This window comes from Melanostigma gelatinosum (assembly GCF_949748355.1).
Source record: "Melanostigma gelatinosum genome assembly, chromosome: 11".
Lineage (NCBI taxonomy): Eukaryota > Metazoa > Chordata > Actinopteri > Perciformes > Zoarcidae > Melanostigma > Melanostigma gelatinosum.
Genome location: NC_136644.1, coordinates 15,374,675 through 15,402,081, shown reverse-complemented (window position 1 = coordinate 15,402,081; position 27,407 = coordinate 15,374,675). Strand labels below are relative to the sequence as shown.

Here is a 27,407-nt window from a genome sequence, read left to right as displayed (position 1 = left end):
TGTTTATTCTCTTTAAGTTTCATGGCACAATATCAGTCAAGGTTGACTTGACTGATGGCACATTTAAGGTTATGTTAGAAATCTGAGCATTACAAGCACTAACTGCACAAAGCAACCCTGTCTTTTAAAAACTACGTTCCGTTATAACATAACTTCATTATCAATTACGTTTTTGAGGGAAACATATTTTCTCCTGGATTAAAGGCAGTGGTTTAACGTGGTTAAAGTTGTAAAACTTAAACAAAACAACTTGGCTAGGTTTAGTAAAAGATCCTGACTTGGGTTTAAATAAGTATGCCTGTTACATAACTAAAGTTACGAGCACAAGTTAAGTTATATATGTTACTTCAGTGAATTCACACGGGACACATCAAAAACAAATGCAATCCAGGAGAAAATATGTTTTTCTTGACATGTAATTGATAATGCAGTTTTGTTGTCTGAGAAGACAATTTTACTGAGACTGGCTGGTACAAAGTGGTAAATGTACTGGAAATGAATTAATGCTGTTTATCTATTTATCTTAAGAAATAGTGTGTCATTTTGGGAAATACATTTGATCTCTTTCTTGCTGAAAGGCAGATGAGACAAGGAAACAGTTAGCTTAGCATAAAGATAATTAAAAAGCAGAGCCAGACTCACTGTCATCAATATTTGTGCTAAGCTAAGCTAACTGTCTGTTGGCTGCAGCTTTACCGTACTTAACATCTTCTCACCCAACTACTTCCAAATTCAAACAGCAGGTAAATGTTTTCCAATGGAAGTGTGCAATGCAAATTCCTTTATGTATGAAAGGGACACATGACGGGCGGGAAAACATGCAGCATCCTAAACCCAAAATGTTGAATGATTCAATCATGCAGTCCAGAAAAACTGATCTGTAAAAAAAGCAGCGTCTATAATCTCCGTTTCTGTATTTATCTGTTGAACAAAATATCAGAATCTTGTGCAAATTAAATTCACTTGATTCATGACCCGCATTCAAAATGTGTGGATTTCTTTTTATACCTGTCTCTGTCAGGGGAGTGAAAGTTGGTGTCTGGTCTCAGACAAGTGGTGCTGGCACTCCTCACTCTGTCCAACGGCGGCTGCAGGTCGCTGCACCACCACAACATGGCAGCAGAGAGAGAGAGAGAGAGAGAGAGAGGAAGAGAAAGAAATAGAGATGGAAGACAAGATGTACAAGAACAGAGGGTGGGAGCAGAGGTGTCAGGAAGAAGAGATTGTGAATAATGTGAGAGAAGAAAAGGGTGATGAGTGGGAGATAGACAAAAGAAAATGCAGAGAAAGTGAGAAAAAAAAGAGGATAATGTGAAGTAAAGTTTAGAAAAAGAGGCAGAAAGGAAATGGAGGGAGAGACACAGAGAGAATAAGGAAGGCCATCAGACAGTGCAGTAACATGTAATGGCTCTGATGCTGTATCTCGATTTATCATAGCCAGTCATTCCTCGCGGCCATACTCTGTGAGACCACTCAGATGGAAGGTTGGTGAGTTGCTATGGGAACCAGGTCTAAGTGGGAGAGGGGCCTGCTTGCAAGTGTGTGAGAGGGTGAATGAGTGAAGAGGAGAGAGACAGCCAGCATTCACGTTTACTCTCGGCTACGTTTGCCACGTCATGCTGCACCGTGACAACAGTTACTCTCAACAGATGTTTGGCTCCGTGTCATCGCATGACATTGCACATAATGTTTTCAGGCCAAACGCCTCACACTCACAAGGGCTTAGGATTTAGTGTTTGTCTATTGCTCTGCACGGACATGCTTAAGTCTCTGCTATGCATTGTCATCCCAAAAAAAGGGAGAAAGATAAGGCTCTGGGTGGAGGGAGGGCGAGCGGGGGAGATGGTGCGTGAAGTGGGTGTGTTCTTACCTAACCGTGACCTCATCAATGAACCTAAGCACACGGTGAGTAAGGATACTACGAGGCATGGTGCTGCCCCCTTCCTGCCTGAGGGGCGGCTTTCTCTTTTGGCATGCGGGGAGGGTGGAGCTGTGCGCCAGAGCACCGCCCACAAGAGGTGGGGAAAGACCCGCGTGCAAAAGAAGGCAAAGGAAAACAAAAATGACACATACAACTGACAGAAATAAGCAGAGGCAAAGTAAGTGAAGGGGAAGATAACAAGCATGAAACTATGCAGGCTACATTCAGCAACATTCACATTCTCACATTATGGCGAAATTGACATTATCATATTATGGCGCAACAAAAAATATGGTTTTCTTCTCAACTCCCAGTTCACAAAAAAAACTAAAGATTGGATAGCTTTAGATTAGAAATGTGTCTGCTGCGTGATGCTGGTGATCAACGGAAACACCACACACAGCAAGTCACTAAACGAACGCATGAGATGAATGAAGTGCATCCTCCCATCTGTGACCTCAGAGTGAGGAATTCATGATGTAAGAGTGAAGAGATAGTTCCTCTTGCCCTCCCTGTGGATTGACCCCACACACATATACAAGATTACATGTAATGCTGATTATATAACACAATCTACAGATCTAAAGCCGTCCAGGCGGCACGTGGCAAGGAAACCAAGCTACAGTAGATCTGTAAAATGTATAGGAGTGCCATGAATAGGGTTAGAGTGGAACAGAGAGAATGTTTTGCATGTTTTAGCCCATTAACTGCAATCACATATTTTTTACATTTTGCTGACCATTTCCAAACCAAACCATTACATCAAGTCAAATCAGTCATTAAGTCAAATTTCCAGGCATTACAACCGTAAGGAGTATACCAACAACTTAGTATTGTATTTACATAAAGTCTGACGTACTCGCAAGAGTTTAGTTTACTTTAGTTCCGAATATAGTTCCGAATATAGTCATACAAATAAACATTTTCCAAACGCCAAGCCCGTAGTTAGTGACTTAAGGTCTGAAAAGTGATGGCAATGCCAAAGTGCCTTAAACTTGCATTATTCATTGATTCATTGCTCCAACAATGTTTAGCATTCGGTTGCATTAAAAGACACTTAAGGAGTCGGCTGTTCAATTTTATGCGGTGAGTACATTTTGTTTCAAGCATTTTCTCCGCTAGCAAAAATTTGCATCCCAATTAATATCACATTTAACGTCGTACCTTCAAGTATGTATGAACCTTTCCAACCAAGCTAGTTTGCTAGCTTTAGCCGTTAAGTTAGCGTTTGCTATGCTATTGGTACTTGACCCAGCATTCATTCCCATGGGAACCATGGGGAAACTGGGAATCATGAATGTCCCTACAAAATGTTTGCCACTAGCCTGACTAGTAAACAACGGCATCAAAAAAGTGTGGTGATCAGTGTGTATCAATAATGTTTCGTCGTTGTTCTAGGTAACTTGACATCCCAGACTTGAGATTCAGCTGACAATGTAACAGAAGTGACCATATTCTCATTCTCATGTCGGTATTGTTTAGCTTGAAGGTTTGATTATTTGATAATATAGATTGGGAAAGCAACACTTTGATTGCTCTCTTGGCCATCATGACAACGATGACTTCCTGTTCTCAACTGCTCCCTAAAAGGCAGGAAAAGTGTCTAAAAACTTCTGATATGTTTTAAAAAATAGCCAGAAGGGATGTAAAGTATTTGTGATTTGACTACAACATGTGAGAGCATGAGTATGGTCCTTTTAAAGGGTTGTATAATACAGAGGGGAAAGCAACACCAATTAGTTAGCTCAAGTGGCACCATGACAAAGCTACATGGCACACACTCTGACGAAAGCAAGCACAAGCAGCACAGTGGTCTGGGCAACATATGGGCATTTATTGCATTGAGAGAACATTGCTGCAACTAAATGACCCACCAACTCCACAAATGAGTATGGGAAAGCTGGAAAGGCACAGAGAAGGGTATGCAAGTCTTTTAATGCTAAATGCTTACCTGTAAATGTCTTTATGGATACCATTTACTAACAGGGGCATTTTGGGGGGTAGTGTGTTGCTGTATCTACCTATGCCCCTGGTTGTGCGAGTAGAGTTCATGCATCGTAAAGCAAGGCAAGAAAAAAAAAGTGGAAAAAATATACAACTGCTGTGAGTGAACACATCAAATTCAAATAAAAGAAATAAATAAAAGAAATTAATCAAAAGAGCTTCGCCTTCTTTGAGGTCAACCACCGAGCAGGTCTCTAATCCCCTCACACAGTGATCAGCATGTTGGGTGTGTTTTTATGAGACAGATGTGGTGATAGACAATCGTCAGACATGAATTTGAATTTATGAGCATGCTACTACCACTCGATCCTGATGTGGAACTTTAAATTCTGTGCTCATGTGGTTGCATGAGCAGACATACACTCTACAGTACAGTCCATTTAAGATACAACACACTGTCTGCATTGAAAATATCAACATTAATTGTGTTAAGATGAAGTTGTTAAAGTATAGTGGGAATGGAAATGGCGATAAAATGGCATATTTTATTGAAATAAAGCTGAATGGTGGTTGTTGTCTTTTTTTATTATTATTTTTACCTGTTCGTGTGCAGGCACTCGGCACTCCCACCACGGATAGACCTGTGCATCTCCAGGACCTCACTGTCATTGCCATGACGATGGGTGAACAAATGACAAACAACCCGAGAAAACACAACAGAAGAGGATGGCAACTCAGACAGGCAAAGTGAATTTATGAATGAGAGAAACCAGGAAATCATAATTCTGAGATTTCAATTCAATCTGCATTCATGTTGCAATGGCTAGTTTCACATTGTTAGTAGTATTAGTAGAAATTAGTTTGGCAACATCACATTGCTCATATTAATTGACCCAAACATGACTCAACCTTTATAAAACAGAACTAAATATGTACAGGCTCCATAATCACTTCATTTCTGCATGATGAAGACCAGAGCAGCGGATTGACCCCAGTAGGAGCACTGATCCAATGTGTGGGCATCTTATTCTTGAAGGGATGGTTTGGATTTTTTTAAGTGGGGTTGTATGAGGTACTTATCCAGTGTATTACCTACAGTGGATAACGGTTGGCATGCCTCAAGTTTGGAGAAACAGACTTGAGTACCAGCACAGAAGCAAAGCAATGTACTGCTGTGGACAGAAGCATCAGCAAAACATATTTTAGCCACCTAAAAAAAATCAATATCAGTTTACGCTATATTTAGAATATTTCCACCACATTACCTTGCCGTCAAGCAGTAAACTAACGAATGAATGCAGCGGTAGAACTGCAACTCTTGTGTTCTGCAAGGTGAAAATTTGTTTTTGTCAATAGAGTCTTTTGGCTTTGAAGAGAGCATAGATGGATATAACTGCTTCAGCGCCCCGTCGAAAAGGGCTGTCTCACGGCAAGATAAAGCACTGACAATATTCAAAATATATCATACGCTTAAAGTGATTTTTTTTTGGTGGCTAATATATATTTTGCTGCTGCCCCACAGCAATACATTACTTTGCTCTCATGCTAGTACTCCTGCCTGCTTCTCCCAACTGGGGGTGTGCCGCCCGACATGTAGTCAGCTTCCACTGACTAAGAACCTCATACAACCCCACTTCAAAAAATCCAAACTATCCCTTTAAAATAATTTTTAACAAGTAGAACGTAAACTAAAACATATTCATAACCCCATCCCATAACCGTAATGATCCCCAGATTCTCCAGATACCAACAACAGGTTACCTGTCCTCAGAGTACTCGTAGTCCGAGTCACCCGAGCGTTGGTGCTCTAAGTGGGAGTCGTGGTAGCGGGAGGTGGAGTGGGAATGGTGGCTGTTCTGGTGGATCTCATCCAGGCTCCTGAAGAAATCAAAAATATCTAATGAATTTATGTTTTTTTATTTTGGTATATAAATCTTGGTCCATAGTTAGTGATTCTGATGATTCAATATGTCCACCCTTACTTTTGGTTTGATCTGACACAATATGAACAAACACAAAACAATTTGTGTTATTTCAGCAAAATGAGGAGCAATGCAGATGTCGTGGTGTTCTCGCCTGGATTCTGGTTCGAAATGTGAGGTTTTCAACAAGAATAAGAATGCAATTTCAGCTTGACAATGTTATTATAATTACATAGCATACAGGCAAAAACACACCTTCACAAAATAACTGATCTATGATAATGCTGTTTTCATCCACAAATTATTACCAATTGCTTCCACTTGGCCTTTTCCCCCCCCTGTTAATGCACCGTCAATGAAACTCAACACAGGTACACATTAAAATCATTCCAGTGGCTCAAAGGTCATGATCGCTCCCTTTCCCATTTAATTAATTAATACATTTTTCTAATTTGAAACAGACAGAAAATGTTGCGTTTCATTGATTGTAGCATAACATTCACTGACACAATGGAAAGGAGGAGTGATTGAAAATAATTTATGAATACAGGATTTCTATTTAAAAAAGTAAAGTGGTCAGTTTTCTATTGTTGTACTGATGGAAGTAGTACAATGGTAATGTACATTGTACTAAGTTAACAATGTGAGCCATTGTAATACAGCTACATCCGACCCATGGACAAATGTATTGTTGATATATTTGAAGAATAGACATGCTGGCTTTTACATATTTGGCTACCTCCAGCTAGCAGAAGAGTTAATAACATTGTCACGCCAACAGCCATGAACAGAGACGTGTATTATTTGGTGGTGATTTGGTCATAAAGTAGTGAGATTAAAAGCCTTAATAAATACATGTTAACAAGCTGCATCAATTCCCTGTCAGGGGAACCGTGTAGTCTCATTCACACTGAATGAGACTGTTGCAGACCACACAGTAATCTGATGAAAAACCTAGAATGTTAAATGTTTGGAGAAGAGATGTGGTATGCATTATTGAGACTCTACATGGATATTACCTTTACAAAACACTGAGATCTGACTAACCTAACCCACTGACTACCACTTAGATACCTACTGATGCTAGAATATTGTTAGACAACACACACTCCACTGGCAGTTCACCAGGTTGTTCTGGCAGGTGTTGCTGACCTTTGCATGGGCACGTGTGCAGGCCGTGACCGAGCCCTGCAGGAGTCCTCTCTGTGGGGAGACACTGAACGGGATCGGTGCTGGACGGGCCGCTGCTGCTCAGGCACAGCCAACGTACTGCCCCGCTCTCTCTCCCTGGAGTTACGCTCTGCACCTACACACACACACACACACACACACACACACACACACACACACACACACACACACACGCACACACACACACACACACAAAGATCCAGCACGGATGCATCCCATACACAAGGGCAAAAGAAACCAGAATTCACACATATACACATACACACATTCATACAACCGGGTTTGTCGATTCACGGATACACACATAGAAACACACACAGATCCAGGCATTAGGTGTGTGTCCTTTAATAAAGATGCACCAGTTGTCAGCTACTGACTACTACTACAGATGCCATTCTCTTACACAATGTAGAACATCACATTAGGATGTTTTACAGGCAGATGACTAGCTAGCAAACAGGTTAGCTATCATGTGAGCTAGCCTAAGTAGCTGACTGTTTCTGCAATGTCAGACCTGAGATCAGTGAGATTTGCATCTCTCAGTTGTCGTTCCTGCTTGGAGAGCCAGACTTGGTCGCAAATGAAACTGCTTGATCAGTACAAAAGATGAGCAACATTGACAGAAAATATGTAGTTCTCTGATGAATAAAGTCAAGGAACAAGCCTGTGTACATGAAAACTACACCTCCCAAGATGCTATTCGGTAACAAAAATGTTCTCCCCAAGCTTAAAATTCATCGAGCAAAAAGTAGAGCTACTGCTGTTGTAAAAGATGGTGACACAATCTGTGGCTTAAATGAGCTCTCTTTTGGATTCTGGGTGAATTGCGGATGAATTGAGAAACTATGGCATGTTTTGTCCAGAAACAACAACGAGGAATTTAGATTTTGCAACAGCTCTAATTAATGCACATCTGACTGGCTTCTTTTCCATAGCAATTGTGGCAGAAGCTCATGGGTATTGTAATATTTAGAGCCAATTGCTATGGCAAACTAAAGGAACAACTTGATATTTCACAGATTAAATTACTTATATTAACATAAACTTGCTTTGTAGTATTATTACATCATCACATTTTTGTGTGAAGGAGAATTAAAGATATAATTAAAAGAAGCAAGAGAAAAGGGTTAAAATACAGAACTGACATTTCCTCCCACTTCCCAACTCTACTTTATCTGTATATCTATAGGATCAGATGTAGCATATCATCGTATAGTACACATGCACAAATGTGTCAAAAAATGTATAAATATGTTCACATGATTACAATCTGAGCTCAATGTTTGCATAAGAACAAAAATAAGCATATTGATGTTCAAATAAGTCAGAGATTGTGTAACTCTCTCTAACACTAACCAAAGCGAACTATTAAAAGTTATGATTATTTAAACCAGGTCCACATTCATCTGACAGGAAATTAAGCCACAGCAGAAACAGTCAAACAACAAAGCAGTTGTAGTGATTCTATTGGCCAAAATAACACATATTAAGCTTCTACTGTACATGTTCAGTGTCCTTTGCATGCAGGAGAATGGCAGGAAACTCAGTGGAATGGCAGTGAACAACTGTAGCTCTACAGTCTAACATGCACTCAGTGCTTCAGTGTTTCTACGGCCCAGCAGAAGAGGAGAAACTGTTCACTGCAGCCTCGGGGAATTACAGTGCACTGCTAAACTGCAACACTGTAAAGGCTGCACACTACAAAGCTGCAATTCAAAATCTGCAGTCCAGTAGCAATATGATGAATTGCAAAAGTTTTGCTTTTGGCTGATAGGGCAAAGTTTAATTACTTTGATTTGGGTGCAATTTGTTCTAAAAAAATACAGCGGAGCCAAAAGGAGGCTGGAGGATGCAAAGAAGACGCTCTCTCACCCAGTGCTGGGCCCCTACAGGCTAATACAAGGAAATGCTCAGTAACCATGCCCCCCACCCACCTTTAGTCACTACCATCAAACCATCATCAAACTCTGTATCAATGATGCGATGAGACCCTGTACACATACAGTACACACACGCACACACATACAAACAGGACGGGGTAAGGTTGAGAGGTTCTGTTGTTAGTCTCCCACACTGAGAGACACGAAAGAGAAAGCTAAGCAAAGGAAAGGTTAGCAACCACGCACTCAGTAGCACTGTAGGTTCACAAAACAGGGATTAAATCATATTTATATATACACACACAGCCTATAAATAAACAGTATATAAACAGACATACTCTGTAGTTTCTTGCTGGGGCTGTCTCCATGGACGTGTCTGCGTGGGAGGTACGGGGAGGGCTGGGGTAGAGGTATAGAGGACATGTCATGTGTTTGGAGTTTATACCAATGAGGAATGTCATCCAGCAGGGCCGTCTCCAACTCTATCAGGATCTGAGAGAGGATAGAGAGGTTTAATGGTTGTATGATAAACCTATGTTGTCATTGTTAACACTCCCATGGCTTTATTGTAAATTCTAGTCAACATCCCAAGGTGTACATGACATGAGGCGCTCTGGTGACCAAGAGGTTTAAGGGGCCAGTGTGCAGAATTTAGGGGGATTTGTTAGCAGAAATGGAAAATAATATTTATAAATATATTTTCATTAGTGTATAATCGCCTGAAACTAAGAATCGTATTTTGGTCAGGTTAAAATGACTCCTTCATGTCTACATAAGGAGCAGGTCCTCCTCACGACGTCTGCCATGTTTCTGCAGTAGCACACAAAGGACAAACCAAACACTTGCTTTAGAGAAGGCCTTTTGCATTGTTACTTTAGCTGAAGGCCACCGAAGGATCTTAGACTCGTTGAGCTGAGCGGGGTGAGTGGACAGCTATTCATTTTGTTTCAATCTGCAACCTCACCACTAGATACCACTAAATCTAACACTCTGGAGCTGTAAGGCGGTGATCATGTACAAATGTAAAATCTTCAGTAAAGTGCTGGAAAAGCAGATACGATATGATACACAATATACTGCATATGTAACATAACAGTATACATTGTATTCCTATTAACTGCAATCCAGAAAATCGCAAATTTGTTCGCAATTTTACAAAAAACGTAGTTTATATTTAGCAGCAACAGCTCCAGCAATAAATATTTGCATTGTAAAAATAATGGATGCATATCATGCGTGTCCCACCTCTCCCAGAAATTCACTCTCCTCCTCCTGGACTCTGGGCTGGTCCCAGACTGTGATCTCTAGCATGCGTTCTCTGAAGTCCCGCCGGTGGACGTGGGAATATAGGAAGGTCTGGTTCCACTTGGGTTCAGCGTTCTTCTTCACTGTTTTCGTCCGTCGTTTACTCTTATCACTAACAAAGGCGTGAACACACGGAGTATAAATGACGAGAGGAAGGCATGTTTCTGAAAATGACTTTAAAAGACAATAAATGATATGTTGAAATGATTCATGCTGCAAATCAAAACTACAAGCAGACGTGTTGATTATATTCCTTCGTGCTGGTATAGTGATCTTTTGCTGGTCATTACTGTAGAACCGTACATGTGGGATGGACCCCAAACTAAGATACATGACCTTACCTCCTATCAGGCAGGAAGTACATCTTGACATAGGGGTTACGAGGTCGTCCGTCTAATCGGGGTGGCAGGTCTATGGCTTGAAGGACGTTGACGATCAACTGATGGCCCACTTTGTCGTACCACAGCTTCACCTGTAACAATGTGTGAAGACCGTTAGCCTCTATCCATATCTGTATCAATTCACATGAACCACATACCTCTGTCTCAGTCCAACACCTTCTCACTCCCAAGTTCTCACATACGGAGCTTGGTCGAGACTCCTTGGTGTTGATTTCTAAACACACTGAGTACCCCTTCAGCATCATTTTTCAGCATGCAGATTATGACGTACAAGAAGTAGCTTCAGTAAGTTATGTTACTATTTGGTTAGGATTTTTTTTAAATCATGGTATAGGTTAAAATAAGTGTTTATTACGTAACTTAAATTACATATGTAAACTAAGCATGTGGCGTAAATTACGTAAGTGAAGCAAATTTATATAAGCCAACATTGACTTTTAGTTTCCCATGGGAAACGAACAGCGGCCTCCTGTGTGAAAATCCTGTGTTTGTTCCTCTTCTTTAGACTAGAGTCCACTGCCTTCCTCTTTTCTCTGGTCATTATTAATACGCCATCTAAAGGCAGCCTTGCACGAGCAAAACTCAGGCTAGAGGGGTACGTGGAGCGTCATAGTTTGACCACAGACCAAGCTGCTGTATTTAATGAGTTGGGAGTGAACACAGGTGGCTCAGTCCTGTCCAGATACTCACAGAGAGCTGTCCAGGCAATACCAGAGGAAGGTCTCGAAGGGTCCCTGGGCTGGTAGGAGACATCACTGATATAGAGGGTCGGTCCATCTTTTGGGACTCAAAGGAACTGGAGCCAGCTGTTATAGAGATCACCAGTTGTTAGAAATCAGAGGAAAAAACACAATCAACTCCAAAACGTAGAATTAGAGCATACTTTGAAATGTAAAGAGTGTATTTCTACTGCATTAGCAGTAAACAATATTAATAGCATAGATATAACCAATAAAGCTGCACATATTAACACTTACTAGATTCTAGAGGAGGGTGAGATGACTCTGGGATTCTTGGGATGTCTCTGTAAAAAGAGTCAGTGAATTATTCAACTTCAAATGTACATGATATACTTCAGGACACTTGAAACGTCACAGCCAGGACTTTAGTGTGCATTCATCTTTATAAAATGAATGAGTAAAAGACTATCAAATACACGTTTACATGTCAGACACGTAGGGTAGTAGAGGAGAGAAGGATAGCTGGAAAAAGGGATTCATCTCTTGGATCTCAGGATTGCAGGGAAGGCATGAGGGGAAAGGGCTCCACCCATTAAACCAGCACTACTTACTGATATGCTCTATACACTTTTCTCAAGAAGTTTTTGGACATAATTCGGTTGATAGAGCTTTGAGATAAAGGAGGGAGACATATTGAAAGCGTCTGTCAATGCCAACTTTGATGTACTTTATTGATGATTTTAACATATTGAGAACGTTAATCTTACCCAATAGGTCTTGAAACAACAATTTCCACTTGAGGTTCAGCCTTGGATTCAAGGATAATGTTGTACACTTCTTTCTTAGTTGCTCCCGGTAACGACTTTCCATTCCACTGCAGCACCTCGTCACCTGGAACCAAGATAGCCAAAACACACATTGATGCTCCAGCTTGACGCCCATCTGGCAGCATATTTGACTAGAAAAAGCCAGGTACTACCGGAGAATTGTCAAACTGAAATATTAATTCTCCTCACGTGACAGGCAATAAAAAGTATAATGCTAATGCAGCTATTATGCATGTTTTTTTCGAGAGGATCAAACTGTTTTTGGAAATGTTTGTGGAAATTACCAGCTTCAAGCCTGAGTGGGTGCTACTTTTCGCAGTGGTTGACTGACATCTGAAAGCTGATGTTGCTTTCGCCAGCGCACTACCGTCTGGAGAATGACAGACTGTGCCTTGTTTAACCTACAAAAGTTGATACAAGACACTTTTCCCATGTCCCAAAAAGACCACATATTTGAAAGTCTTTGCCCCCTGTTGACACAGGTGTGTGCCTCCCTTTGTGTGCGACAAGCTGGAGAGAAAACATTTTTTGACTGCGGCGAAAACGTTATTTTTGAAAGGCTTAACACCAACAAATACGGATTGAAACAGAACATTTTGTGAGATGAAAACAGAATGTGAATTTTAGAAGTGATTACGTCTATCTTTGAATAAATGTTGGCTTTTGGGTATTAATAACGCTCTGGAGTTATTGGAAATGTTTGGATCACACAAGTCAGTAACAATCCTAAGCAGCCAGCCCTGGAATTCTACAAAAAGTATAATATATTGATAATATTAGTGTAGCTTACTCTTTATTCATCAGTAATATAGGGAGTGCTCAAATCACAGATAGGACTAAACAATGGCTAAGAAATGTCGTCTTGTTAACTGCCTGTGTGTCTATTTTTCGTGTCCACCCCCACACAGATATACACTTTAATTTCAGCTTGACTTTAAAAATCTGCCTCTTGATTAAACCATGTTCATCAATGTATAGGCTACGTGAAGTACAGTAGCTGCTGCATAGTTCGCACCTGCTCGTAGGTGTCCCACAACATCTGCAAGGCTGCCTTTCTTGACTTTGGTGATGAAGGCCCCGAGTCTCCCTGTCTCTGTCATCTTCCCTCCTACCACCTGCACACAAAGGAGAGAAAGGAGCAACAGAGGTTCAGGTTTGTATTTCCTTGTTCTCTGCACGATTCAGTAATTGCTCAACTGGCAATATTCTACATATTTGTGTTGTGTTGTTTGTGGAATACTCTAAATGTTTGTAGCAAGTACACCACACAGCTTTTACAGGAGTTACAAAGCATCACTATAGAGGGTTAAAGGAGTGCGTCCTAAAACCCGTAAATGAGTAAGCATCTATGCACTTCCAGTTCCCTTGTCTCAAGGTCAATGTTTTTTTAATGGGTTTTTGGTTTTAATGCCTAAAATAAGGTATGTGGTTAACACAAGCATAAGATATTTTAATCTTTTGTTCTACGACATAAAATACAGCAGGAAATATCCCTCTCTTGATTTTTGAAGCTTTAACATGCCTTAAAAAATGTTGCTAACAAGTGACTAAATGAGACGACTAAACGTCATCATGCCCACCATTTGTCAGCCTTCAGCTTTGTGGTGATGATGAAAAGTAATGTGACCGTGCTGTAGTTCGTTTATAGCCTAATGTTAGCTTTTTACTTCTGCCGATTGCATTTACATTTCAAAATTCATAAAAAATTGGTCTTCATTTGTGAGAATTAAGTATCATAAACGTTTGTTTGCCATGGAGCATATTTTTTGCAAAGCTCCAAAATCCCATCAGCTTTTCATCAAGTGAACCAGTGAGATGCTAACTTCTTGGTTGGCCTCCAAAAACATTTCATCCCTGTCGCCCTTTTTTTCAAGTTTGAACTCATCGAGCACTCAACCGAAGTTAAAACAAACACTAACACATTAATTACAAGCTAATTGCAAGCTGGGTTTGAACCAGGTCTGAATGATTAAGTGATTCCCTGCTTACTTTTAGGCCGAGGAGGGAGCCAGCCTCGCGGGGCATTGCCGACCTCTTACTTAGTGTGATGCGTCCGATTAGGTGGTCACCCTCTTTGGACGGCTGCCATGTGACTGGATGCTATGGGGAAAGTTATGAGACATTGTGAAGGAGGGCAGGGAAGAAAAACACAGAGGAGGGAAGAAAATGGTAAATGTCTTATAATATAATTGTATGGAAACATTATTCTTTTGATTTGATTTTTATTATTTACTGAATAATTTGTGTGCGTTTAGAGTAAAGAGCAGAGGAAGCATCCTCTCTGAATCTGTCGTCTTTTTATGAAACTTACATGCCACACTGTAGGATCTAAAGAATGGCAGTCCCAGTCACCTGCACGAAGAAAGACAAAGACAAAGAGGGTTCACTTGACCTCTGCCAGCATCGTTAATGTACAGTATAGATGTACATGTACTCTATGGTTGCAAAAGATAAGTTTCATATTAACCAAAGAAACATTTTGACACAGTTTGGGGCAATGTTGTCTCTCTTTGACTCCCTTTACACCTTGCATTAAAATGCATATGCATATCCTGAGTATACCTGATTACATTACAACCCGGTCTCTCTAGTGACAGTGTCCACTTTGAAATCTGATCTTAGCTGAAATGCACAACCTAATGCTATAAATACTTTAAATTCACTTCACAAAATGAAAATCATAAAATATATTCATAAAATATCAGGCCATATTACACAAACTGCCTCTCTATCAATGTTCTTTGTCGACACCAAAAACAAAAATCAATAGCGGCAACCTCAGATCATACGACCAATTAAACTTCGTCATTCGAAGAAGAGAGTGTGTTTTTGAGTTTTTGGACCCTCATGTTGGTGTGAGCTACAGAGACAGTTTAAACTAGACTAATAGGCAGGTACGATTAAGGATTATTTGAGTACAGAATGTACTTGGCAATTTTTGGTTGATGCACTTTCCATATTGTGTTTTATGTGAAATTCTTAACTTGTTTTAAAAGTTTTGTTTTTTAAGTGTGTTATTTGTGTTGTAAATTAGATTCATTATCCTTGCTAGATTAAGTTTAAATTTTTAAAAATACACAAGAAAAAAATATCATTTATGAGGACTTCTAAAGAATCGAAAAGACATAAAAGTTATACAATAACAGCAGCCACTAAAAATGTCATGACAGAACCGCAGCTAAAAAAAACCCATTCATAATCAAACTTATTCACTGCCTTTCCAAAACTCATGCCAGAGCCTGGTCAGGGACAAAGACACCAGTGACTGTCAGAGTATCCCAGCTTTCATTAACACTGCCAGATGGTCGGCTCGAGTAGAAGAACTAACTGGCCCAGAATCAGACCAGAGAGGCCTGTGAGATTTGCGGCCACTTTTCCACCACGGGCACAAAAACAACAGCAAGCTGACATCAGATGGGGATTTAAAAGACTCTGGGGAACTTCAGTTTCAATGATTCAATGGATGTTTCCAGTAAAAGAGAGCAGGAAAGGATATAATCAAGCCTAAACTTCATGGGATAAACTATGCAACACATGCACTGCTGTTTGTCAAAAACAGTTTCAGTAATATTCAATAAGAATCAAATGAAAATGACTGCTCTGAAGATCAGAAATTCTGAAAAAGTGTTGACATGACTCTGGTGCTGTTAATCTGAAATCTGAAAGTCCATTGAGAGTGCTTGAGAGAGAAAATAAATGCTGACTCCACAGTTTGAACTGCTGAGTAGGGTTTTTTTCGTTTTGGAGAATGAACACGCTGGGCAGATAAAAAAAACTGGGCTGCTCTTCTAAATGATGCCACATCAAAGTATCAGCTCTGTGCAGGTATTAACGTAGTATTGTTCTTGATAAACTGTGTGTGTGTGTGTGTGTGTGTAGGTGTGTGCGTAGGTGTGTGCGTGTGTGTCATTAAGCCTGTCCTCTGCAGCTCAATCTGCTTTTTTACAAACTCAACAAAATCCCTCCAACATTGTATATATAAAATATCTCAACACCACATGGTCTTGAACTCCTGTCAACCTGTTTGACACGCTCACCTACCTTCATGACCAACACATTCTCACCTCCTCCTCTAGCCCTCAGTTTGTGACATGCGTCAACCTTTTAAAAATAAACTTCCTTCTTTTAAAGGAAACCACTTAGCTTTAACAAAATAGTGTGGATGACGTTAACGTCACTGACTAACAACACACCTGACAAAATGTCATCTTTAATTTTACCTTCGCACAGGACACTAAAAGTGGTCTCCTGGATGAAATTCCTGTGTTCCTGTTTGTTTGCGCACCCCACAACCCTGGGGGTGCGCGAGCTGCCTCTAGGGGGTGCGCGACAGGAAAAATGTAATGGTGGTCTAATGGTGTAATAATTAATATTAAATGTAATTTTCACAAAATAAAAACATGAATGTAACAGACTGTCTCGTGTTTGTCGTTCTGGTGTTGACGATGATATGTCCCTTGAGGGGCGCCGTAGCGAAGGCGTAACCCCCGCCTCTGGCCAAAGGAGAAAACAATAATAAAGAGAGTAGCCCGATACAAAATGTCTAATCTCCCGACTCCAGTTATGACTGTATGATAAGTGGCCTTGTACACGAACCCAAGACGCTCGGTTACATGAATTATAAAAATTCCCTTTGTAAGATTTCAATTTAAAATTAAAGACGTACAATTTAATAAATAAATGCACTTCAGACTGTCTTTTACGTACACTAGCTAGCCTAGCTTGTGCAGCTAACGTCAGCTAACAGCTAACTTCATTCATTCAGCAACATTCATGCAAATATGCTCAACTGGCTGAAAATCGGGGAAACTGTCAGGTGGTTGCACAGGTTATAAAAGAGGAGAGGGACAGAGAGAGAGAGAGAGAGAGAGAGAGAGAGAGAGAGAGAGAGAGAGAGAGAGAGAGAGAGAGAGAGAGAGAGAGAGAGGAATCGGAGGCGAGAGGAACGGAGAGGTGCGTTGGGGAGAGACCGGGAGAAGAAATCGAACGGGAGTCAGAGGAAGATGAGACGGAGGAAGGAGGAAGGGATTGCACAAAGGGATTGACAAATCGGGAGCACATAGATCCATCGTGGAGTCAAGGTAAAAAAGAGGAACCTGAGAGCATCAGACTGGGAAAAAAAAGAGGAAATATGATGAAAATGATCTGGGTCTGGGCTTCACTTGGATTGCCAATGCAGATTGCCCAAAGCCACAGTGGTGTGCAGTGAGGCTCTGGCGAACAGCTGTCTGAAACCCTCTTATTTACGTCGCCACCTGAACACCAAGCATGCCAGTGCAAGTCAAAAGCCCCTTACATTGTTTATATCGAAATTGGAGGAGTTACAAAACAGCCCAAAACAACTGCAGTCTCATTCTATGTATGGTTAATTGTAAATTAAATGTGATAATCTGCCTCTGAGCCTGTGCGTGTGTCCTCGCCATCCTGATTGCTCTTTAAAAGTGACGCCTTGTGTAACTGAAAGTTATTGAAACTTTGTTGCAGTGTTTCAGGGCGTTTTCACACCTTCAGTTTGTTTGCTTTGTTCTGATTCAGGGATTAATATGATACAATGTTGCAGTTGCCCCTTTGTTCGGTTTGTGTTCACACTGCAACATTTAACAGCGGACTAAATATTGTAAACTAACGCCACGCGCGAGCAAACTGTTCTCTCATTGGTCCGATTTCTATGAGGCTATAAATAGGCTCTGTTGCTTCTTTTTTTTTTAAGGTGTGTGGGATTGGGGGTGCGTGAACCCGGTCGGGATGTAGAAGGGGGTGCGCGGCCTAAAAGGTTTGGGAACCGCTGATGTATAGGGTCACGTCCAGAAATGTTTCTGAATGTAGTGCATGTATGAGAAGTGAAAATCACGAACAGTGCCTAAAAAGTTATCACAGTAATTTACAGGGAACTATGTGTGAAAGAGGATGACGGAATAGAGCTGTGTCACAGTTGACAACAAAGATCTGTACCATGGTCGAATGGCCTAAGACCATGAATGGTCAGTCAGCAGACCAGTACAACCAGGGACAGAGCGACTTTCTGTTTTATAAATATTGCAGTCTCTGTGCTCTGTGCCATTGACATATTCTCTTGTCGTTGAACATTTTCCTACCCATCACATTGGATGTCACCCGACAGAGAGTTTGATGAGGAGGATGTGATAGCAATTACCAGAAAGTAAAAGATTCTTTTTTATTTTATCTTCCCCTGGGGTAAGAATAAGATTTTTATAGAATACTGTTTGTATCATTTTCATTTTTGAGGAAAGCAAATGGGGTTGCAACCCCACATCAGGTCATATTCATACTCATAGAGGAATGAGCAGACTAAGTAGCCTTAGCTAGTTTAATGCTGTGACATGCAATAGATCATAAAGTATTTAAGATGTACTCACAATAACTCGTAGAAACCCTTTGCTATCTTGGATTTTAAATGGTTTATAATAACTTTACTGGTTGGAGTAAATTATTTTTAGTTACTTTGCACCCACCTAATATTATCTTAACCTAGTTAACTAAGACCATTTCCTGCTATACCACAATAGAAACTGACATAAAGAATCTAAAACATCAGTGCTTAAAACCTGAATTTGCCGTGAGCATTAACGCAATGGCTTACTCTGGTGCTCTACATTACACACGCAATAGTGGTAAAAGTGCACTAGGATGCAGCGCCATCCTAGCAGCAGACTTCCTCTTCCATTTCCTTGGCACCATTATCACCTTGGTGTTCTTCTTTACACCAAGGAAGTAATCCAATTACATTGAATCACTCCATGCCTCCATTTTACTTCAAACTGAGTCAAACCTGCTGTTTCATTAAAGCCTTATTCTCGGAGATACTCTTGTATATCCGGTGGGATGCAATTTATTAGGCAGAATGGGAAACCACAATGTAAACACTGTTTACAATAATCCTGCTGAGAGGATTCTTGGAACATATATATAGCTGTTTCTGCATGAAAATTACATAACAACATCCTCTTATACATCATGTCTGTTTTTTGAGTGTTGAAAAAAAAATAATCAAAGCTTATAATCAAAGCTATGTGCACACATTGCTCAATCATTGCATCAATCGCATGTATTTTTTACTTGTCACATATAGTTCATTTAAAGCTTTATTAGTTTATTAAAACTAATAACGCTGATGTTTACCTGTTAGAGATGCACTTAATCAATGGAACTAATATGGATCATTTCGTGTCACAGCAAGTTTCGCTACCTTATTTGTCTGTCGGTGTTGCGATATGTGTGCCTACCCAAAACAATGTTGATATCCAACTTCTTTTATCATTTTTAAAAGCAGGTGTATTTCTCCCTCCAACCAGAAATGTGGACTTTTCTTTCGGGCATGCATCTATGCAAAGTGTTATCTGGTTTACAACCAGTGAACAACCATGTGTACAACGAACAGAGCTGGCCGTAAACAGACAAGAGGCTGTGTGTCGCAAACTGCCGTAAATACCCAAATTCAGATGCCTTTTCCGAATGCACTGTAGACATGTCAAAAGAACGCTCCTGAAACCAGAACAATATCTCAATACCCCACGTGTGTTCATCTGAAAATGCTACATTTAGAATAAGACCTAATTCTGAATATCCAAACGGAATAAGCTGTTTACACGACTCAAATCCAATTTGGAATATTGTCACATTCAGATATTAGTGTCCATGTAAAGGTAGTCAGTGTGACAATGTGAACGGGGTCTCTGGTAGTGATAAACTTACAGAGAATTGTCAGCAGAATATGCTGTTCCTCTCGGTTTTTATCGAGCTTTATAGTAGCTGCCCACTCATCAGCAAACATAATGCGAACGTTAGGAGTTGGCACACGAGACAAACATTTGATGACGCTATTTCTCCAGTCAAAGTGAAGAGGAAAAGGACGTATTGGGATCAAGTACCGGTAATAAGTAAGATTAAGTGCCAGTCAAATAAAACTAAAACAATGTGGCCATTGTGATGGAAATATGGCATTCATATTTAGTTTTTATTAATTTGAGGTCGGTTACAGTCCAACACATATCCCTATCTTTCAGTCGTGATACTGTTACACTTTAATTACAGTCACATAGTATGAGATCTCATAAACATCCAGACCATCTCTTGACACCAAAGCTTCTGTTGCTGTCAGACTGTCGCATCTAGCCTAAATAATGTAATCAGCTGACACCAACCATTTTAAATGCCATTTCTTATTTGAAAAAAATATATATACTTGTCCTTGCATTACCATCTCACTCAACCTATATAGGGAAACACGCTGCACATTATCTGGCAAAACTTACTTCATGCCATAGATGAGAGGAAAAGGAGGAATCCTGTTTTGAAGCCCAGCTAGCTAAAGAGTGTTTAAAACAGCTAATAATCCCAATCCACACCATCTAACCATTACCAGTCCCTGAGTTAGAGTAATCTGGATTAAAACATCTGGAACAGGCCCCTTCTGTGACCAGTGAGATAGATAAGCTGACAAAGCAGAGCTAACTCTACTGCCTCTTGAACTTAGACGCTCTCCCGTGGCTGTTAGCAGAGCCTAGCATCGCTTCTCCGACAGTGGCGAGCTGCAAAATACATTGGTATCGAGAAGCCGGCGGTTACCATGCAGCATGCAACCACAGCGAGGCTTGATTGCAGCTGGTGGTCAATGGGTTGCTGGTGCAGTTGGCTGTTTGCGAAGCATTACATAGCATGCGAGCCACTGACCTAATTCCACAAATCTGATGGCCTAAATCACAGGGACTCTCCAAATAAATGAGAGCTGTCCGGGGAGCGGCAGGGTTTAGCCACAGTACACAGGTGTAGATGACACACAGGGATAGTAATTCACTGTATGCTGGGTGGGTCCTTCATCCTATCACTTATCGTATAGTTTTACAGTCCCAAATTAGAATGTGCTGGTATTAGAATAATCTTCTGAGCCAAAATATCTCCCTGCTTTTTTTTTTTTGCACATTGTAATAATTCTACTACCAAGGCTTTAGTAGATGCTAACGCTAGGAAAGAATAGCCATGAAGTGTGGGAAGAGGAAAGATGCTGCAATGTAAAGGAGCTTCATCGTGACACTTATTTTACTCAGCTGTTTTAGGATAATTGAATCTTTATGTTCATGAAAAGTGCATGTTCATTTGTCCAATCATTTAATCATGATATTTCTACTCTTCAGAGTATTGGATGCAGGTCAATTACCCACTACAATTAGCCATCAAACCTGTGACTCTAATGCTGCGCACGCTGCATTGGGTATACAGTAGTGCAGGCAAGGCCTGAAAGCGGTCTTCAGCGACAAGATAAGATAGGAATACAACATATGCAGAGATCAATGATTCAGGTAGAGAGAATAGGATCGTGTGTGCAGACTAAGGACAAGCATGTGAGCTATGTCTCTAGGTGAGAGCTGCAGCAGCTTATTAACAAGTTTTGGTGTGTAGAAAATGACAGCTGTGACTTACTATAAGGAACAGTGTCTAATGTAAGGAAATGGCAGTCAGCAAACAGTGCAAGGTATGCAAGTGTGGATAGATGTAGCTTTGTAAGCTAGTAGAGTGAGCACATCTGTCTGACTGACCTTTCTCGCTTACGCTTTCCATGTCCACGTCCTCACAGCTGGTGTACTCGGGCGTGGAGCCTCCTTCCTCCTCTGAGCTGCTGATGGACATCTGCCTCTTGTTGACTCCGCGCTTGCTCTTGTATGACCGTGGAGGGGGCGGCCGCAAAGACTCCGACTGGTCCGAGCTCTGAGAGTCCTTCCTCAGCAGGCTATCCCCACCCTTGTCCCTTGGTGTCCGTGTTGTGCCGGGCTCCAGGCGGCCTTTGTTCGGTCCCCAATCTGGAGGCACCGGTCCCCCAGGTTGAGGTCCTGATCTCACTCCACCTCCTGCAGGTTGAACTCCCCCTCCAACCCCCACGGTCCTATCCACAGAGAAGGCTCGGTGGTTCTCCAAGACGGCCTTGTGGTCTCCCTCCCCACCTCCACCCCTCCTGGCCAGACGGTTTTCAGGCACCTCCCCTCCTCCACTTCCACCACCTCCTCCTTCACCAGGCCCCAGTCCGATCTCGTTGATCGCAAGGTCACTGTGTCGTCGTTCGTGGCGGACCTTGGACACCTTAGCATGCATGCGCATCTCCTGCTCCTCCTTCTGTGGTTTCACCGGATATCGTGCCAGGTTGGGATCACTACGGTAACGGTTCTGGAACTCCTCCTCACGGCGCTGCCGCTCCCTCTGCTCCTCATCCTCTGGTCGTCTCCGGTGTGTTTCTGAACGACCTAAATTCCCCTCCCTGTCCTCGTAGTCCTGAGAATGGATCTTTTCCAGCCTCCGTCCATCTCCAAAACGTCTCTCTCCTCTGTCCCCAGGAACCACTCGCTCATCCAGGGATGACTGAGATGGCAACTTCCCAGCAGGTCTTCGGCCACTACCACGCCCCATGCCTCCCTTACCATTTTGTTCATGGAGAGAAACTGGCCTTTTCCTGTGTGAGAAGATTAGTAATTATAACAATGTTTCATATAGTCTACAGAGACAGAAATGAACACAAATGCATCTTTTTACATTACAACAGGAATTTGTAAACACAAGGACTGAGAAAACTTTGTTTTATTTGTTCTAAGAACATGTATTTATATATTTGCAAAACCGTGGTCATCTTTAACAACAGATTAAAACTTCTACTAGCCAACAACTCTTACCTAACTCACCCACTGGATGAAAACAAAGGGATTGAATCAAAGACCTCTCAAGACTAAAACCTTTGACCTAGCTTCTCCCCTGGTTAAGCTAGAACAAACACAGATATATTCTTTTTTTTACCCCAGGGATTAAAAAACAACAAGAGCTTTTGCCAGCAAGTAGTCCAAGCTTTCTGGGCTTTGGAAAAAACGTTGTTTCCCATTCTCATATTGTTTTTCATTTTATGGAAAAAAAGTAAAATATCCTCTAGTGGCAGCTACTGCAGCATAAATATGAGAAATATCACAGAAGTTGTGTTCAATGTGTGTCAATAAACACCTTACTTTTCTCTCGGTGGTTCACTTTGGGAGCGGGAGCCGGGCATGGTGTCAGCACCCTTGGCAGCAGTGACACCAGAGGGTGGCTGTGTCCCGTCGGGCGTCGGGGCTTGGGACCTGGAGCGGATTAGCTTCCTGTCCCGTTGGGCCTCACCTCCAGTGGCTGGATTGTTTAAGGAGGTGCTCAGGCTCCCAGGCCGCACCCCTGACCCCGAAAACCATTCTCCTGATTTGGTGAGAATCTCTTGCTGTTTACGGCACAGGTTGCATACCCACATTACCTACACAGGTTGAAAGGACAAAAGTGTTTGCAAGCTGGGTTCGGTAGCATTAAGGAATAATATTTAAAAAAAATGGAACATCTAACAAAAAAGGGGTTTGGCATGCCTGTGACAAAAATAATCTGAACAAATTACACAACGCAAGTTTATTTTATTTGACATATTGGCTCGCACCAAACAAAGGCAGCATTGTTGACTTCAACAATTTATTCAACCTTAATTTATCCATGGTCGTGCCATTGTGATTTAAAATCTCTCTTTTCCAAGGGAGTCCTGGCTAAGGGCATAAAAAGTCTATCAACTTTCACAAACACCTTTTAGAGCGTCTCTCAGCTCACATAAATGCCAGTAAGCCACCTGTGAAAAAGACATTCCCCCACATGCTTTCCCCCGTCTTTGCTACAGCTAATCAAATATTAGAGAGCACTCAGACATGACAGACTGTGCTGTCTCAACATATCCGTTGTCTGTGAACACAGCTCGGTGGAGACTACGATAAACTCTGTACTGCTGTTTGGAAAATTACAGAACCCCTTTAAGAGGTCATGTTACATCTGCCCTGTGGTTCTAGTGCTCTGAATCTTATTGCATTGTAAACCATTAATAAAATGAATTATTTTTTTGGATTGAACTGTTATGCTCATGTTGGTAATAAAATCATACCTCTTTAGAGGTCTACAAAGAACTATGTAATACTGTAGTGGAAGATGAGGAAGGTAAGATGAACTCTAAATGTATTGTACTGTATACTGCATATCTGTATTGTTTTTAGCCAAAAGGAAAAAGAGTAAAGCTATTCTCGTCAGTGCATCATCTTTGCACATGCAGGCAATGCTTTTCTGTTATTTAGACTATATGAAATGCTACATCACAACGTAAGAATGATGACAAACAGCCATGTACAGTACCATATAATAACATTTGATTCTTTATCCTCTAAATCAAACCTTATAGAAAACATCGAATACTCACATGTAGCCATGGCTACTGAATATCACATTGACCGCAAAAAAACAGGATTTATCTCCCTCCGTATTTATTTATAATCCCAATGTTTTTTTTCAGAGAACAAATCCAAAGTGAAGAGGAAACATAGCGTCCCTTGTATTCCACTGCAGGATCTTGGCACAAAACAAAACACCTCTGGGACCTCCAGAAAACCCAAAATGTTACTCCTTGACGGCCACTGGGATGGACTGTTAGCAGCAGCCAGTTTAGCAGTTAGCAGTTAGCCTTCAGCGCGCCAAAACACATATTCATCATGGCCTGATTGAATCCTAGTTGGCGCATGTCCACACTAATCTAAAGTAAATCAGCTGCCTGCACGGCCCACAGCTGTCGGGCAGCCGCCCAGCTACACACTACAGTCTCTTTCTCTCTGTCTTTCTCCACCTCTTTACCTCAGATGAGGGGCCACAGAGTAGCAGTGGCCAGTAATCCTTTCAGACCCTCACCATTATTCAACTCATCATCAGATGACAATAGCAGCTCACAATTCACAACTTCTAACCCCCTCCTCCATCAACCACCTCAGGCAGAACACAGATGACCAAACCCCCCCCCCCGCTTCCTTCCCTCCCAGTGCATGATGGGATATAAGATACTTTATGTAGGCTACAATAAAATGTACAGAGACAAATACAAATAAAAAAGTCATATCATATACATACATAGAATTTGGTGTCTGCATTCAAACCATCCTAAGCATTTAGGAGCAGTGGTCTGCTGTAAATCACCCTGGGAGCAACTTGGGGTTCAGCGTCTCGTTCAAGTAAATTTCGACATGCGGACAGCAGGAACCTTGTGGTTGAGGGACGACCCACTCTACCTGAGCTACAGCTCCCCATACGTGCCAATCACAACCCTCAAATGTCAGCCAATGGAAATAAATTAGTCTCAAAATGCCTGTTAAATTTGAAACCGTTGAAGCCATTTTTAACTCCTCAAGGCTTCCTAAAAAAAAACAATGTATAGACTCATGCAGAAATAATCCCTCTCAATCATCATTTATGACCCACAACAAGTGTCTGTATCTACAAAGAATCGGCCCTCTGCCTGTATTTTCCAGGTGCCAGGTCGTAAGCACGCATCCAAAAAGAAAATGGAATTTTTTTGAAATTACAAACATATATCTTACAAAATAAGATATCATTTGTCCTTTGCATTCGTTGCATCTTACCCTGAACTTAGTCGGGTCCATCACCCTTTTAACATCCCTTTAATGTTGATGTTTTTTTTGTGGTTGTTTTACTTTCAATGTCTGTAATTGTATGTGCTTAGTGTGTGTATGGTTGTAATAGTTAAGTGTATTAGGACACTTTAAATAAAATTGATTGACTGATTTATTGATTTTTAAGTATTATATCGCATTATCGTATTGTAAACGAGTATAGGTTCAATCAGCACCTAGATATGAGTATGTGTGAGTATCTATAGGTTGGACAGATTCATAATGAGATCGTTCCTGGTTTAAACATTTTGTACACTTTGGACTATTTTTATGCAACGTTCTTGAACAGTTTGGCTGCATTATCAGGTGCCAATAAACAAATAATAAGAAAAGAAAGTCTCCAGAATTGGACAGAACTGGAACTTGATTTCTGTTGTGAAATTAAAAAAAAATGCTCGAAGTAAGACAGGTTGCTTTGCTCGTCGCTGCCAGTAAGGAGGAGTAAATGCTCAAATCCACAAGCTTAATCCTTGAATGAGAGCATCCTATAGAAGAAAGGCACATCATAGGACGACTGTTAATAGCTCAGTGTGTTCTGAAACCAAAGAGAGAAATTAAAAACAGATCTCATTTTCTAATGGCCCGCCTCCATGTGTTAGTTATGTTCTTTAAAGCCTACACTGCATGGGGAGGGTAGCAAACAATAAAGAAGTTGCAGAACACATGGGCACACACGCACACACACAGGATATAATACATATAATCCTTCACTGGAGTGATTGTGCTCTATGTTCTTGGATAGCCTGAAAGATATTGTTGGGGGAATTAATTGTGTGTGAGTGTGTGTGTGTGTGTGTGTGTTTATGTCCATAAGATGCAAAAGCCCATAGTGTGTGTGACAGATGCATTTGCAGTAGTGCTAGCTGCCGGACGAGGCGGAGCATGACGCCAGACTCTCAGCTAAGCCGACCAATCAGCTCCCTCCGTCCAGAGGCAGCCCGCTACAGTGTCACCTCGAGTTCATCTCTTCACTGTGGAGCGCAAAGTGCTGTGAGAATGTCTCTGTGTCTGCGGATATGTGTGCAGTAGTTATATATAGGACATTTCTGAAACCTTCTTCCCTAGAAGAGTGTGGCGTGGGCGACTGCCTGCAGGCGAGATGTGTGTAGATGTATGTGTGTGTGTGTGTGTGTGTGTCTGTGTCTGTGTGGAGAATAAGCAGTGCCATCTCGCTCATGTAATAATCTCCTTCTGCCTAAAAAATGTGCTTCTCCATGGTAACCAAATCATGTGTGTGTGTGTGTGTGTGCCATGCGTGTGTGTGTTTCTGTTTGCCCGTAAAACTGAGAAAGAGAGAAACAGAGTGTGAGCATCAGTACTGAAGGACAATAACAGCAGAGAAAACATTTTTAAAAACCTGCACAAATACCATTTAGACTGCCTCAAGTTAACATTGCATTTTCTATCTGATATGAACCTGAGCTTGGATTTCTTCTCCTCTCCTTCCCTTCCCTTTCCTTTCTTTGCCATGTATTTCCTTTTGTTTCCTTCCTTGTCCTTCATATTTTTCTTCTTTAATTCATCTACTGTCCTTCATTCCTTCCCTTTCCTCTCCTTTTTTTCTTTCCTTTTGTGTGCTTCTCTTTTCCTCTTTCACCTTCCTTTTCGTCATTTCTTCCCTTCCCCTTCTTATTTCCTTTCATCTCTCCTCACACTCTAGGTCAGCTGACACACCAGGCTGACTTGACAAATGAAGACACAACACGCCTGCCACTCATACTTCTCCATCCCATACTCCCTTCCCTTCATCTCACGCCCCCAGCACTGCTCCATCCATCTGCTGACAAAATGGTGAAGGCGTGCGTCTGCAGCTCTGCCAACAGCAGCAGCA

At 41.3% G+C, this 27,407-nt stretch overlaps 1 protein-coding gene across 9 annotated transcripts in view; it reads right to left on the bottom strand.

Moving 5' to 3' along the window:
- The window catches only part of rims1b (regulating synaptic membrane exocytosis 1b), a gene marked incomplete at both ends in the record, with an annotated part of 66,798 nt that overhangs the window by 13,485 nt on the left and 25,906 nt on the right, over positions 1 to 27,407 (bottom strand). For 2 of the 9 annotated variants that reach the window (XM_079279039.1, XM_079279038.1), the window contains 17 exons: positions 1,009 to 1,098; positions 1,871 to 1,990; positions 4,465 to 4,527; positions 5,627 to 5,743; positions 6,940 to 7,093; positions 8,913 to 8,969; positions 9,197 to 9,350; positions 10,104 to 10,275; positions 10,505 to 10,635; positions 11,255 to 11,370; positions 11,542 to 11,588; positions 12,012 to 12,135; positions 13,087 to 13,186; positions 14,061 to 14,171; positions 14,383 to 14,423; positions 21,626 to 22,530; positions 23,072 to 23,346. In XM_079279039.1, coding sequence (XP_079135165.1) covers positions 1,009 to 1,098; positions 1,871 to 1,990; positions 4,465 to 4,527; positions 5,627 to 5,743; positions 6,940 to 7,093; positions 8,913 to 8,969; positions 9,197 to 9,350; positions 10,104 to 10,275; positions 10,505 to 10,635; positions 11,255 to 11,370; positions 11,542 to 11,588; positions 12,012 to 12,135; positions 13,087 to 13,186; positions 14,061 to 14,171; positions 14,383 to 14,423; positions 21,626 to 22,530; positions 23,072 to 23,346 — 2,777 coding nt within the window. Of the gene's footprint in view, positions 1 to 1,008; positions 1,099 to 1,870; positions 1,991 to 3,872; positions 3,951 to 4,464; positions 4,528 to 5,626; positions 5,744 to 6,939; positions 7,094 to 8,912; positions 8,970 to 9,196; positions 9,351 to 10,103; positions 10,276 to 10,504; positions 10,636 to 11,254; positions 11,371 to 11,541; positions 11,589 to 11,855; positions 11,913 to 12,011; positions 12,136 to 13,086; positions 13,187 to 14,060; positions 14,172 to 14,382; positions 14,424 to 21,625; positions 22,531 to 23,071; positions 23,347 to 27,407 lie in introns of all 9 variants that reach the window. The other 7 variants (XM_079279041.1, XM_079279033.1, XM_079279035.1 and 4 more) reach the window with 6 other exon arrangements.